Below are 14,578 nucleotides of genomic sequence, written 5' to 3'. Positions count from 1 at the left end.
CAATGAGATAAATGTAAGTCGCTCTGGATAAGGGTAATTACCGTTCAATATTAGTTGTACAGCATCCTTTTAGCAATTTGTATTAAAGAACTAAATCATACAGATCAGACAGCTAAACTGTTAGGCCCAGAGAGAAACAGAGTTACTCTCCTGTGGAAATTGTCGGCTTTTCTTTTTACATATTTGGACAAGAAACATTTGATCCTCTTTGAAACAGTGCCTGTTAATAAAGTTGATACACTCGATCACATGACACATAAAATTGACGTTTTTTGTAGTCATTTTCACAATTTAAATGAACAAAAAACAGATCAGCAGATGGAAAGAGTAAGTACACCCCTACATTTATCACACCTTCAAATCCATAAAATTAGAAACAGGTGTTGAAGATCGGATGCCAGTGATTAGAACCTGCTTAGGGAGTCTTATTTATACCGCTCTCATATCTAGTGTCTGGTGTTCCCTTTGCTATTGAGGTGTGTGGTGTCATCATTCCAAGATCTATAGAGATCTGTAAGGCCTTCAGAAAAATGGTTGTGGATGCCTATGAGTCTGGCAAGAGATTTAAAAAGATCTCCAAATTATTTGAAATCGTTTACATATGGCGCAGATTTCAAACAATTGCCAATTTGTCCAGGACTGGACGTCCCAGCAAATTCAGCCCAAGAGCAGACCGTCTGATGCAAAAAAGAAGTCTTCAATAACCCTAAAATTTGATCATGGGATCTGCTAGTAAGTCTTGCAACTGTTGGTGTCAAAGTGCATGCTTCTACAATCAGAAAGAGATTGCACAAATTTGACCTGCATGGGAGGAGTGCCAGGAAAAAGCCTTTGCAAGATTACAGTTTGCCAGTGAGCATATAGACAAAGACCAGGCCTTTTGGAATAATGAGCTCTGGACAGACGAATCAAAGATAGAGTTGTTTGGCCACAGTAATGCTGTTGGGGGGTTATGGAATGGCCTAGTCAAAGCCTGGATTTGAATCCCATTGAAATGTTGTTGGGGGATTTGAAACAAGCAGTACACCTTGCAACTAAAAGAATACTGCATGGAAGAGTGGTCAAAAATTCCAGCAATCCTGGTGGACAATTATGCAAAACGCCTACAAGAATTAATTGCTCCTAAACGGGGCAATAATAGCTTCTGAGGCCAAGGGTGTACTTACTTTTTCCACAGAAGAATATCACATCTATTGATATTTCTGTTGTATAAATAATTGAAAAAGCTCATTTTCCTTGTGGTTTCAATCAAATATATCAACTTCATTAATAGGCACTGTTTCAAAGAGGATCAAATGTTTGCTTGTCTAAAAATGTCAAAAAAGCCAACCATTTCCATGGGGTGTACTCATTTTTTCACATGACTGTAAATGCATGATACGTTCAACTCTATGCAAATTAGCAATATAGTGTTGACCAATCAGGACACAAGTTAATCCAAGTTGATTAAGTTACTGTCAATATAAATGACAGTTGGCATAGTTAGTTATTCCCGAAAGCATGCACTAGAAGTTTGTTATAGGAGAAAACAAGGGTGTGAATTACAGGTACATTTATACTGAAATCACCTAGAGGCCAAGGGTAACTGTGACTATAATGCTACCATCACCGTGCTTCACTGTGGGAAAGGTGTTCTCAGAGTGATGAACAGTGCTGCGTTCCTGCCAAGTGTAGCACTTTATTCTAAGGCCAAAAAGTTCACTCAGACCCAGGTAACCTTTTGCCACATTTGTGCTGAGTCACCAACATGTTTTGTGGACTGTCCAGGCTATGGTTGTTCTGTGAGCAGCTTCTCCCATCCGGGCTGTGGATCTCTTCAGCTCCTTCAGAGTTACACCATACATTTGTTTCTTTTGTCTGTTTTGCATGTGCCTTGTGTGGATTATTTCACTTTTTGGTTCCCTCACCTTCAACGTTTCAGTTTTGGACTCTATTGGATAATTTTGTGTTTTTTCTCACCGCTTGATGCCTGTTTGGCTGTCGGCCTGCTGCGAGGACTCTCCCCATTCTGTCCACCATTTCCGGCTCGGCTGGTGAGTGATTAACCCTCTCTGTATCAGTTGTGGTCATTGTTTACTGCTCACTGTTTGGTTGGGTTGCCATCCTCTTGGTGAGCTGTATATAGGTGATGTGATAGTCGGGGTTTGGCTAACATGGTATCGCTGGTGGTACATCTGTCAGCATAAATATGCCTCGGGTAATTGCTCCCTTTCTGCTCCTATTCTGCATCATTTTTGGTGATAAAACTGAAATGGAGATTGGATACTCACCATCCCAACTCGGGGCTTTAAAGTGCTGTCCGCGTCTTGATTCTGCGGCATATGAGTACAGTCAGATGCTTGGAATTACTCGTCGTCCGCGATACACACACCGCTCATCCAGAGTATCCCTGAACACTCACTGCTCAATTCCTTGAATTATCCCATGCATCTTGTCTAACAACAGGACCCAGCCTAAGTCCAAGTCACCATCTACTGATTGCAGGACGCTCCGATTGCTGATATATCCTAACCACAATGTACAGCGCTATAACTTGCCGATCAACCCCGATGCTTCACATCGTCATTTTGCTCTTCTGAACTGCCGCTCCACCTCTGATGAAGCCTCATACCTCAATGATCTTAGTTTCGCTTTTGATACTGTCTGTCATGACTTATGTCTCTCTTGTCTCTGGGATATCAGTGTCACGGGTGCTGCTCTTCCCTGGCTTACTTCTTATCTCACAGATAGACAGTTTTACATTTCTATGCAGGATTATAAGTTGCCTACTGTATCTTTAAAATTAGGTGTCCCTCAGGGATCGGTTCTTGGACCTCTACTGTTCATGTTCAATGCCTTTGGGTCAATTTGTTCGCCGCCACGGTTTCAGTTACCACTATGCTGATGACATTCAAATCTATACAGCTTGTAGATCTGCTCCCAGTCTCCAGACCGGTCCACTATCAGCATGTGTCAATCAAATAAAAGGATGGCTTAACTCCAGTTTTTTCAAACTTAACATGGACAAAACTGAGATCATTATTATCGAAACACCAACACTTACTAAAAATATCCTTTATGACCTTACTTGTGACATCGATAGCGCTCTCATTAAATCATGTAGTACTGTAAAAAATTTAGGTATCATCTTTGATCCCTCCCTCACCTTTGAAGCTCATATAAAATTGGATTCTTTCACCTTCATCGCATTGCTCGCCTCTGTCCCTTCATTAGCCTCAAAGACGCTGAATCACTGGTTCATGCACTTATATCCTCATGTCTTGTCTATTGTGATGCTCTCCCCATTGGTTTACCTGCTAATTCTATTGCTAGGTTGCAATTTATTCAAAACTCTACCGCGAGATTTCTTACACATACCAAGCACTCAGCTCACGTTACTCCAATCCTGTCTGAACTGTTTCATTTCGCATTAAATATAAAATAATCCTGCTCACATTTAAACAACTTCATGGTTTGGCACATTTCTATCTTAGTGAACTTCTTCTCCCCTACAACCCAACCCGCTCTCTCAGGTCCTCTGGGCTCGGACTCCTCTCTATCCCTAGATTTCGTCTCTCTACCATGGGAGGCAGGTCTTTCAGTGTAGTTGCAACCAAATCTGGAATTCACTCCCTCTGACTCTTCACAGCATCACATCCATCTCCGAGTTAAAAACGTATGTTTTCTCAATGTTATCTGCCCTAATCTAAAATGTATTTTTTCTCAGTGACTATAAGATCTGTACGGTGTATTTCATTTTCTGTGTGATTGCTCATTGCTTTTCACATTTTGTGTTTGTCCATGATTGTTCACTATTTATGTATCATTGTATTATTATTGTAAGGCGTCCGTGAGTTCTGGAAAGGCGCTATATAAATGAAACAAAGAAATGAAATATTATTATTATTATTATTATTATTATTATTATTATTATTACACATGGTTTCTTTTCTGACTAAACTCCTTTTTACTCGGTCACTGATTTGTGCCATATTTTGTCCATTTTTAATAATGGATTTAATGATCTTTTGTTGAATGTTCAAAGTTTGGGAGATTTTTTTTATAGTCAAACTCTGATACTTTTTTCTAGAACTTTGTCCTTGGTTTTTTGTTTGTTTATGTATGTTCTCTAACAAACTATGTGGTCTTCCAAGAGCAGATGTATTTATCTTTATCTGTGTGATCAAGTGACACTTTAACGGTACAAATGTGGACTCTGTTTAACTAATTATCTGACATTATATAGCAACTGGTTGCACCAGAACTTATTTAGGGGTTTCACTAAAACGGGGGTAAAAATTTATAGTGCTGTGAAAAAGTATTTCTGATTTCTTATACTTTCTGTGTACAACAGACTTCCACCATTAAAAAAAAAAACATGTAAATGTTTCTCTGGTTATCAGAAAGACACGCTGTAAATTACACAAACACTAATACATTCACTCACAACCGCCAAGAGCTGCTGCTAGCACTGTATAATACTCTCAAGTGCTTCCTCTGTTTATTCACAAAGAAAATGCAGGTCACAAAACCGGTCAGCACTTTCTCAGATCCAGTATAATGAAACTGATTCAGATATTGTTTAAGCTCTACAGCTGAATGAATCCATCACGCCACTAAATCCCAACACTGACATCACAGAGCCACATGTATAAGTCTGTGTCCTCAGCTCAGAGCTGCAGGAGGAGGACCTCTCAGATCTGCAATTCATGTCCTCAGGATGGAGCTGCACCAGGAGGCCCTCAGAGTTCAGATGAATGTGTCCCGGGCTGAGCTGGTCTGTGCTTGGGGGCCACCTCCTGGATAAGATCGATCAAATCAGTCTTTTCCAGGCATCCACGGCATTCCTCTCCCCACGAGGCCAACACTCGCTTCAGCTCCAGCACCCGCATCTTAGACAGAGCCTCTCGACTCCAGTCCAGCACCTGATGCTCTGGAACACACATAAAACATTGCATGAACACTGTGTGTTAGTATCTCTTGTAGATTTTGGTATAGGCAGAGGAGATGTATGAACCCAGTAACTGAAAATTGGTACTGCTTTAAATCCTGAGCTCCTTCAGTGTGTCCAAACTTACATTCCTCACTCTCCTAATTACATCATTTTCTGATTAGTTTTACTGTAATTACTGAATAATATGCTTCTGGATGAATACCTGAAGTAATAAGCTAGGATGTTAAGGAGTTAATTACAGGATGACACTGTTATGCCTTTAAGTAAGGAATAACACACGACAGGCCGTGCGGTTATACGAAAATAATCCACACGTGTGAAGTGATACGGCCCGAGGATTATTTGTGTATCACCAGACGCTCTGTTGTGTTATTCCGCTTAAACTACAATGACTTGCAAATGATTACAATGTTTCAATTATTAATGAATGCCACATCACACATTTTAACATGTTATAGTTAGATTTAATTGTGGAACATCTGACTGACAATTTAGTTTTCACTTACAGTGGTGCTTGAAAGTTTGTGAACCCTTTCGAATTGTCTACATTTCTGCATGACTATGACCTAAAACATCATCAGATTTTCACACATGTACTAAAAGTAAACATAGAGAACCCAATTAAACAAATGAGACTAAAATATTATACTTGGTCATTTATTTATTGAGGAAAATCATCCAATATTACTTATCTGTGAGTGGAAAAAGTATGTGAACCTTTGGTTTCAGTATCTGGTGTGATCCTCTTGTGCAGCAATAACTGCAAGTAAATGTTTGCGGTAACTTGATGAGTCCTGCACGTCGGCTTGGAGGAGTTTTAGCCCGTTCCTCAGTACGGAACAGCTTCAACTCTGGGATGTTGGTGGGTTTCCTCACATGAACTGCTTGCTTCAGGTCCTTCCACAACATTTCTATTGGATTAAGGTCAGGACTTTGACTTGGCCATTCCAGAACATTCACTTTATTCTTCTTTAACCGTTCTTTGGTAGAACGATTCGTGTGCTTAGGATCGTTGTCTTGCTGTCACTTTCTTTTAAGATTCAGTTCATGGACCGATGTCCTGACATTTTCCTTTAAAATTTGCTGAAATAATTCAGAATTCATTGTTCCATCAGTGATAGCAAGTCATCCTGGCCCAGATGCAGCAAAACAGGCCCAAACCACAATACTACCACCTCTATGTTTCACAGATGGGATACGGTTCTTATGCTGGAATGCAGTGTTTTCCTTTCTCCAAACACATCACTTCTCATTTAAACCAAAAAGTTCTATTTTGATCTCATCCGTCAACAAAACATTTTTCCAATAGCCTTCTGGTTTGTCCACATGATCTTCAGCAAACTGAATATTTTTTCTCATTTGTTTAATTGGGTTCTCTTTTTTTCCGTTTAGGACATGTGTGAACATCTGATGATCTTTTAGGTCATATTTATGCGGAAATGTAGACAATTCGAAAGGGTTCACAAACTTTCAAGCACCACTGTACGTTATAGCAACAATAAACAGTCATTCCCTCACCAGCATCTTCTTTTCCCTCTTTCTAAAAAAAACCCCAAAACGCAGCTTGTCATTTTACCAAAAAAAAAAAAACCTCCCAGAAAACCTAAACTCCTCTGTCCTCAACTGTGTTAGAAATCTTTGAAAAGCACTGTGACTGTTACAAAGCACTGACACTCTAGACTCCTTCCATAAAATAAACATTACATAAATATCTCCTCAAACAAAAAAAACAACTTCACTGTACCCACAATTATATGTTTTTCTTTTTCTGAACACATCAAAAAAATCTGTTTATTATTAGTCTTAGATCATGTGGAGCAGCCGCCATACAAGTCCCTGTGAATGAGCCGTTACTATAGAAACAATAATGTATTAGAAAGAGCGTGCTAATATGAACCTATTTTTCAAGTTACAGCGGGATCTACATCTGTTATATAAAAATAATGCACACTTTCTGACCAATCAGATTCTGAGAATTCAACCATGGTGTGGTATAAAGAACCTTGATATACATCTTGTCTGCAAAAAATTTTATTTACACAGTCTATACCAACTGAGGACGATCAGCCAAAACAAATGTTTAGTGTCTGAAGATTGTTTGCTAAGTTTCGATCTGCTACTATGAAGTTGTTATAGCTAACAAGTAACATTGTAGATGCACTACATGACACAACTCAAATGATTAATAAATCACACACTACCCAACTCTGGACTTGTTGCTGCATTGAAATGAAGCTTATGAGAAAAAATACGATTTCCTGCTACTGATAGACAGCAAAGACAATAGAGAAACCAACACTTAAAGAAGGCTGTAGCTATCCAGCTAATAATATGTGACTAACAAGCTAGCAATCTTTCCTTACGTGGTCCTTTTAAACCTTCAGCAACTGTTTGCTTGTAATTATCTGAGGAGTTCATTGTGTTACAGCTAGTCATGCTCCTGTCAGAACGCTGAAAGTTTAATGCTCCATTTCGTAGCTTCACTACAGCTTGAAGTTCCTGTATGTGCATTTCCTCACTCTTAATTTCGTCAACTATTGATCTCAAAGGATTTGTTCAGATTTGAGTCTTTGTACACTATTAGAACATGTCCAAAGTCAGGTTGAAGAAAAAAAAAAACAACCCAAAAACCAACCTAAACGTTTTATACACCCTGACTCACTGACTGGCCCAAAATTTCATTTAGGAGAAAGAAAATCTCGCCTTCTGAACATGACTGATTCATCCGGATGCTCTCCTTCTGCTTGGAGCTTCAGCACTTGTGACTCATTTGCTGCTTTTATGGATGGTCCCACATGGAAACCCTAACGCTTTGCACTTCCCAAAAACAGTTTATACCCATGAGTCATCATTACATCCATGAATAATCTCACCTGGATACTGTAGTATACGAGTACTGCTGTAATCGTAAAGACTGTCCTGTGCTTATCCCAGGACTCTTATTAAAAATCTGCTCACACTGAACATCCTGTAACACTCTTATTACCATTTGTCTTGACACTGCTAAATCTGTATAGTGTAATCATTTTTAATTCCACTATCAGGTGTCGCCCAGAAGAGGATCAGGGAGTTGTCTCAGGGAGTTTTTCCTCAGCACTGTCGCCTCTGGCTTGCTCATCCCATCCATTTTCTGTACCGCTTAGTTCAGTTTAGTTTAGAGCTTCATTAATCCCCATGGGGGAGTTAGTTCACACTATCATGGTGCTTCACGTATATAGATAACACTTAATACACATACATACAAATACTCAAAATACTTAAAACATCCATCCATCCATCTTCAACCGCTTACTCCTTTTCAGGGTCACGGGGGAACCTGGAGCCTATCCCAGGAAGCATCGGGCACAAGGCGGAGTACACCCTGGACAGGGTGCCAGTCCATCGCAGGGCACCATCACGTACACACTCACACACCCATTCATACACTACGGACACTTTAGACATGCCAATCAGCCTACCATGCATGTCTTTGGACTGAGGAAGGAAAACGGAGTACCCGGAGGAAACCCCCGCAGCACGGGGAGAACATACAAACTCCACACACACAGGGCCCCGGCGGGAATCGAACCCCGGACCCTGGAGGTGTGAGGTGTGAGGCGAACGTGCTAATCACTAAGCCACCGTGCGCCCTACTTAAAACATATAGACCGAAAAAAGAGAATAAATAAATAATAAGAATCAATTGTATTTATTACATAAAAGAATTGCTTCAGGCACAAAAGTACATTTGTAACGGTTTGTGGAACACCTGATTGTCCTTAAACGTTGCACAAGTGGCGTCCACTCGAAATAAAAGTGCAAAGGGTGTGTGTTATGCCCCATTATTTTATGCGGAGGGCATAAAATTAGTATATTATATATTGTACAATATATTATTATATATTGTGTTTGTGGTGAGTGAATGTGAGACTATCAGGAGGTTTTTTACAATTCAGTCAATGTTAATATGAATGAATAACATTCAATAAGTTAATAATCTTACTTTAATCTTCAGAATTGAGTTCATGTGTTCATGTTAATTAGAGTAATGTGTTTTCTGTTTATGAGACCAGTTACTGTGACACAACTTGCTGACATGGAGAGAATAAAGTTTTTATTTGAATTTCCTTCAGAATTGTGGAATTAAAAGGCAGAAGTATCGGTATCGGTTATCGGTATCGGACGATATCACTCTGAATAATCGGTTATCAGTATCGGCTGAGAAATTTAGTATTGGTGCATCTCTAGTCTCAATATATTAAAAGAATTCAATTTAAAATTATTAGACGAACTCAGGGCGTCTTTAAAATCTACCATCGCATCAACTGTAGCAAACGTATCGAAACGGACAAAAAAATGAACTAAACTCATTAGAGAAAATGAAATTAGTGTCATAGTTTTCCATTAGCGTATGCTGATTCAATATCAGTGTCTAATCACTGAAGCCATATTCTTAATTCCCTTCCAGGTGGCTCTAAGATTACTTTGCATAAACACCCCCTCAATCTTATTTTTATAATTACTTTTTAGCTATTTTTATTATTTTTAGAAATGCCGTTACTGAGGCTGCATGTTTGAGCTGAGGTAATTATGTCTGAGTTCTGAGGCGAGCGTGTGAAGATTTAGAGCATATAGTTTTACGCAATGCTAACCTTATCCTACACAGGGTCGCAGGGGAGCCTAGAGCCTATCCCAGGGGACTCGGGGTACATGCTGGACACAGTACCAACCCATCGCAGGGCACAGTCGCATACGCATACACACACAACGGACAATCTGAAAACAATTTGCAAATCAGCCTACAAAGCATGCCTCTGGATTGGGGGAGAAAATTGGAGTACCCAGAGGAAACCCCCGAAGCACAGGGAGAGCATACAAACTCTGCGCACACAGGGTGGAGACGGGAATCAAACCCATGACCCCAGAGGTACAAGACAAACGTGCTAAAACACTAAGCTAACATGCCCCCCGGCTTGCTCATCAAGGAAATAAAACTACATCCGGATTTCTGTAAAGCTGTCTGTTGTTAAAAGTGCTATACAAATAAAACTGAATTTAATTATAAATGTAAATCTGTGCCTCTTGTACACCGGTTTCCGACTGTCCAAAAATCTGCTGTGAATCAGAGGAAAAACTGTAGTGGAACCCCGACCTAAAGGACACTTACAGACTCCAGTTCAGCATCACATGCGTAAATCATCGTGCACACTCGCCTCGAAGTGATCAGTGATTAGTGATCCAGTATCTTAAAGTTGATTATCTAGTGTCTGACACTGTTAACTATAAAAATGTGCAAAAGGCCGTCACAGAAACAGAAAATTTCTTTTCCTTGGTGTGACTCAGACTCAGATAGGTAGTGGGCGTTACAAATTATTCAGACGATTAAATAAGCTCCAATTTTTTATTAGTATATTCTGCTATTTTATGAAACTATTTTATAACACCATGTAGAAATGGTGTTTCCGAGGCTGGATGTCTGAGCTGAGGTAATTATGTCTGAGTTCTCAGGCAAGCATGTTAAGATTTAGATCATGCGCTTTTACACAATGCTAAACATGAAGTCTCCCTTATTTGCTTCAAGAGGAAAATCATATCAACTATATAACTAAAGTTTTTCCTTTTCACACTAACACATTCTCAATGCTTTAACCACCCAGCACTGAGAGATAAGTGAACAATATCGTTCCTGGGCTCATACCATATTGGAGTTCACAGATCTGCTGGTCTCTGTGCTGGAGTCGCTGGCAAATCTTCTGCACCGGGACATGGGCGCTGAGAGGCCGACTCACCTCGCCGGTCACTTTCGCCGCTGAGTCACTGGAGGCTCCGAGGTAATAGCACTGCGCGAGTCACATACAGACAGAGAGAAAGAAAATGAGACCTACTAACATTTATATCATTAAATCTGACGATGTTAAATCTACTCTTCTATTTAAGTAACACGGTCCCAATACTGTTATGCTTATGCAAGAAAAAACCCCTACAACTCGGATATCAAAAAAACTCTAATTTATAGCAAACTACTGCTTAAAGGCTTCTGAAAGCTTCTCAGAAATATAATTGAGTTCCAGTGTTCTTTCAAGCAATGACATGAATATTTTAGCAGGCATTTGGGATGTATTGAAGTGTAATACATTAGTTCAGTTTTATGGGGAGGAAAAAAAGATATACAGTCCCCTCCTAAAGTATTGGAACGGCAAGGTAAATTCTATCCACTGAATACATTTATATTGTATTTGTATTATATATTGTAATATATATATATTGCTGTTCCAATACTTTCGGAGTGGGCTGTAGATTATTTGATCTTTTATGATCTTTTGGATGGATGCGTGTGTGTGTGTGTGTGTGTGTGTGTGTGTGTGTGTGTGTGTGTGTTACCAGTCGGTTCTCCTTCCCTGTAGCTTCAGCACATGCTTTAATAAGCTCCTCCTCTACAAGTGCTGAGGACAGCTCCCTGTGAGTGGCCACCAAGGACCTGTAGAGACGCTCTAAAAATCCCACACACACTGTACAACACACACACACACACACACAGACACACAGCAATAAATTCTAGTCTTAGACCTAGTTTCATAAAAACACTGTGAAGTGGGAGACAGAGTGTGTAATTGTAATAGTTTTGATACTTTTGGAAAACTTGGCCATGATCATTATAAGATATGTGCATCATTATGTATCCTTCTGTATAAGACAGTTATGAGTGTACTGGATCCCTTTCAGGCCATCATATCATAATTTTATTTTGCTTAGTTGTTTTGTTCTTTTGCACCAATTAAAAACTCACTTCCTATCTGGTAGATTGTAAACATTTTCCATATTTTGTTCCATATTACTTTTTCCCCCACAGTTCAATGCAGCACCGTTCTAGCTGTTTAGAGCATGCTCAAAATGAGTTTTGATTTTCTATTTATTTAAATTTCTGTTTTCCTTTCAAGGTGGCACAGGAGGTAGTGTTGCCTAAGGGTCCCTGGATGTAATTCAATCCTGAGCTCGAGTTACTGTCTGTGTGGAGTTTCTGTGTATGTTCTCCTTGTGTTTGCATTAGTTCCTCTGGGTTCTCTGGTTTAGTCCCACTTCCCAAAAACATGCCAGTTGGGATGTTGGTACACTAAATTGCCCCTAAGTGTGAATGAGCCTGTGAATGTGTGTGTTCATGGCATCCCATTAAGGGTGTATTCTCACCTCATGCCCAGCAACCAGGGACCTTGACCAGGTTACTGAAGATGAAAGAATGTATGAATGACGTGCAGTGTAGATCTAATAGGTCAGATCTAATGTGAGTGCCAGGGTTGGGCTGACGACCCAAGAGTACACTGGACTAGAACAAAAGCGTATTGGCCAGATCAGATTTAGGAAATTATGACTGCAAGAAACAACCATGAAAGTGGCAAGCTTTGTTGCCAACTTTGTTGAAACATATGGTGACGTTTTAGACCACTTTAGTGACTGTATTTCAAACAAGGACCTAAACATACATTATATGGCCAAAAGTTTGTAGACACCTGACCCTCACACCCATATGTGTTTGCTGAACACATACCAAGCTGATCCCATTCCAGATTAAGTCCCCCTTTTGCAGTTATAATAATCTCCACTCTTCTGGGAAGGCTTGTTAGATTTTAGAGCACAGCTTGCTCATTCAGCAACAAGAGCATTTATAAGGTGATTAGTAAGATGACTGACGTTGGTGAGTAGGCCTGGGGTGCAGTCAGTGTTCCAGTTCATCCCAAAGTGGGGTTGAGGTCAGGGCTCTGTGCAGGTTACTTGAGTTCTTCCACTCCAACTTTAGCAAACCATGTCTTCATGGAGTTCGCTTTGTGCACAGGGGCACTGTCATGCTGATACAGGTTTGGGCCTCTTAGTTCCAGTGAAATTAAATTGGAATGCAACAGCATACCAAGACTATACAATTGTGTGCTTCTAACTTTGTAGCAACAGTTTGGGGAAGAACCACACTATGGGTGCGATGGTCAGGTGTCTACAAATAGTGTTTCTAGCAATGTTTGAGCAGATGTTAGCAACTGTTCAGCGTTTGATATGGCTCTCCAAGTTACATTAAAGCTGCTGGTTAAACGAGCTGAGAGAGCAAGTTCCACCCCCTAACCACCAGGCCTATCTTCCCAATGACCAATCACTGATCACCACTGTTCCCAATGACCAATCACTGATCACCACTGTTCCCAAAGATCAATCACAGATCACCACTGTTCCCAAAGATCAATCACAGATCACCACTGTTCCCAATGACCAATCACTGATCACCATTGTTCCCAATGACCAATCACTGATCACCATTGTTCTCAATGACAAACCACTGATCACCATTGTTCCCAAGGACTAATCACTGATCACCATTGTTCTCAATGACAAACCACTGATCACCATTGTTCTCAATGATAAACCACTAAACCACTGATCACCATTGTTCTCAATGACCAATCACTGAACACTTCTGTTCCCAATGACAAATCACTGTTCACTACTGTTCCCAATGACCAATCACAGATCACCATTGTTCCCAAAGACCAATCACTGATCATCATTTTGTCTCACCCATGCACTTCTTTGCTCCTTGTTTTAAACTCTCTGTTCTATTTAAGCCTTAAGTAATAAAAGCAAGCTTTATTTTTAAATATGAGTGAAACAAAAGACAAAGTGGTGGAGCTGCACTTGATCCTAATGCATAACTCTAACCCCTGAGATGCTCCACAACACAAATAACAGCACACTTATCCAGCCTGGATCCCCTGGACTCCTGCAGAGAAGGGTACTTGACACTTATTCAACGCCAACTCTTGTCAGGGAAAGTAGCTAATGCGTTTTCAAAAAGGTCACTAGGAGTGGCCAGATGACGTCATAATGTTCATTTGCATATTCACTGAATCATGATTTGCATATGAGAACAGCTGGCAACACTGCTGGCAGGGGGTGTGTTGAGTGACTGTTTACTGTTTACACCCATGCAAAAATAATTCACACACTTTATTATAGTCTGGTTTGGTACACTGTGTGTAGGTAAAGTTCAGTTTCACAAATACTTATTACACTTTTAAACCTATAACCTTATTATAAGTACTGAATTATTGTGGACGCGTCTAATATTTACCAGTTTATCTTTCATTCTAGTGCAGCTCCAGTCTGAGTAATTACTGTCAGCTGACGTGTTCATGGGAGTCGATCAAAACGCATGCACGTTTTCCTTTGACACCTCATGCACTCCAGTCTTTACTGCCACATTTCATGTCTGCCGACTTTCTATTTTTACACGCAGAAATACAGCATGCGCTCGGAAACCCGAGAAGCCCAGACCTCACCTTCACACTTCTCTGACTCGGTTACTGCGAAAACAGCGCATAAAAGCCATACTGATATGGCAGCAGTGGTGCTGTTCAAATGCATATTTGTTTGAGCTTATTTCAGCACTGACGCACTTTCCTCAGGACTACAGTACCCAGTCTTACCCTGCTCCATAAGCGCTTTCTAAATACGGATCTGAACATTCATTGGATTCGTGTGTGTGCGCGCGCGCTCTTCCTGTGATTTAATTGGCTGAAGGCGCTGTCAATCACTGAATAACCGTAACGCTATATCCAAAAGCAGCACACTCGCCTACTTAACACTAAAGCGAAAAATATCACTACAATAGCCCTTACTATTTTAACT

At 40.2% G+C, this 14,578-nt stretch overlaps 1 protein-coding gene across 1 annotated transcript; it reads right to left on the bottom strand.

The window, feature by feature from the left end:
• Positions 1–4,439: 4,439 nt before the first annotated feature.
• On the bottom strand, positions 4,440–14,400 carry cdnf (cerebral dopamine neurotrophic factor). The gene is made up of 4 exons (XM_017494667.3): positions 14,230–14,400; positions 11,294–11,421; positions 10,611–10,752; positions 4,440–4,912 (listed from the first exon to the last, which is right to left on the bottom strand). The coding sequence occupies exons 1-4, from the start codon at positions 14,312–14,314 to the stop codon at positions 4,722–4,724; spliced, it is 546 nt and encodes a 181-aa protein (XP_017350156.1). The 5' UTR covers positions 14,315–14,400; the 3' UTR covers positions 4,440–4,721.
• Between the last annotated feature and the right edge of the window lie 178 nt (positions 14,401–14,578).

The sequence above is a fragment of the Ictalurus punctatus genome, chromosome 19 (assembly GCF_001660625.3).
Source record: "Ictalurus punctatus breed USDA103 chromosome 19, Coco_2.0, whole genome shotgun sequence".
In the NCBI taxonomy this organism is placed as follows: domain Eukaryota; kingdom Metazoa; phylum Chordata; class Actinopteri; order Siluriformes; family Ictaluridae; genus Ictalurus; species Ictalurus punctatus.
Note: the sequence above shows the minus strand (reverse complement) of the source record. Positions and strands in the feature narration are given on the sequence as shown.

What these genes read in the sequence shown, in the direction of transcription:
- cdnf (XM_017494667.3), bottom strand. Translation starts at nt 14,314, where the DNA reads ATGCATTTGAACAGCACCACTGCTGCCATATCAGTATGGCTTTTATGC. An exon ending in CGAGTCAGAGAAGTGTGAAG is followed by an intron (nt 11,422 to 14,229) that starts GTGAGGTCTGGG and finishes TGTGTTGTACAG; the next exon opens with TGTGTGTGGGATTTTTAGAG. An exon ending in CAGGGAAGGAGAACCGACTG is followed by an intron (nt 10,753 to 11,293) that starts GTAACACACACA and finishes TGACTCGCGCAG; the next exon opens with TGCTATTACCTCGGAGCCTC.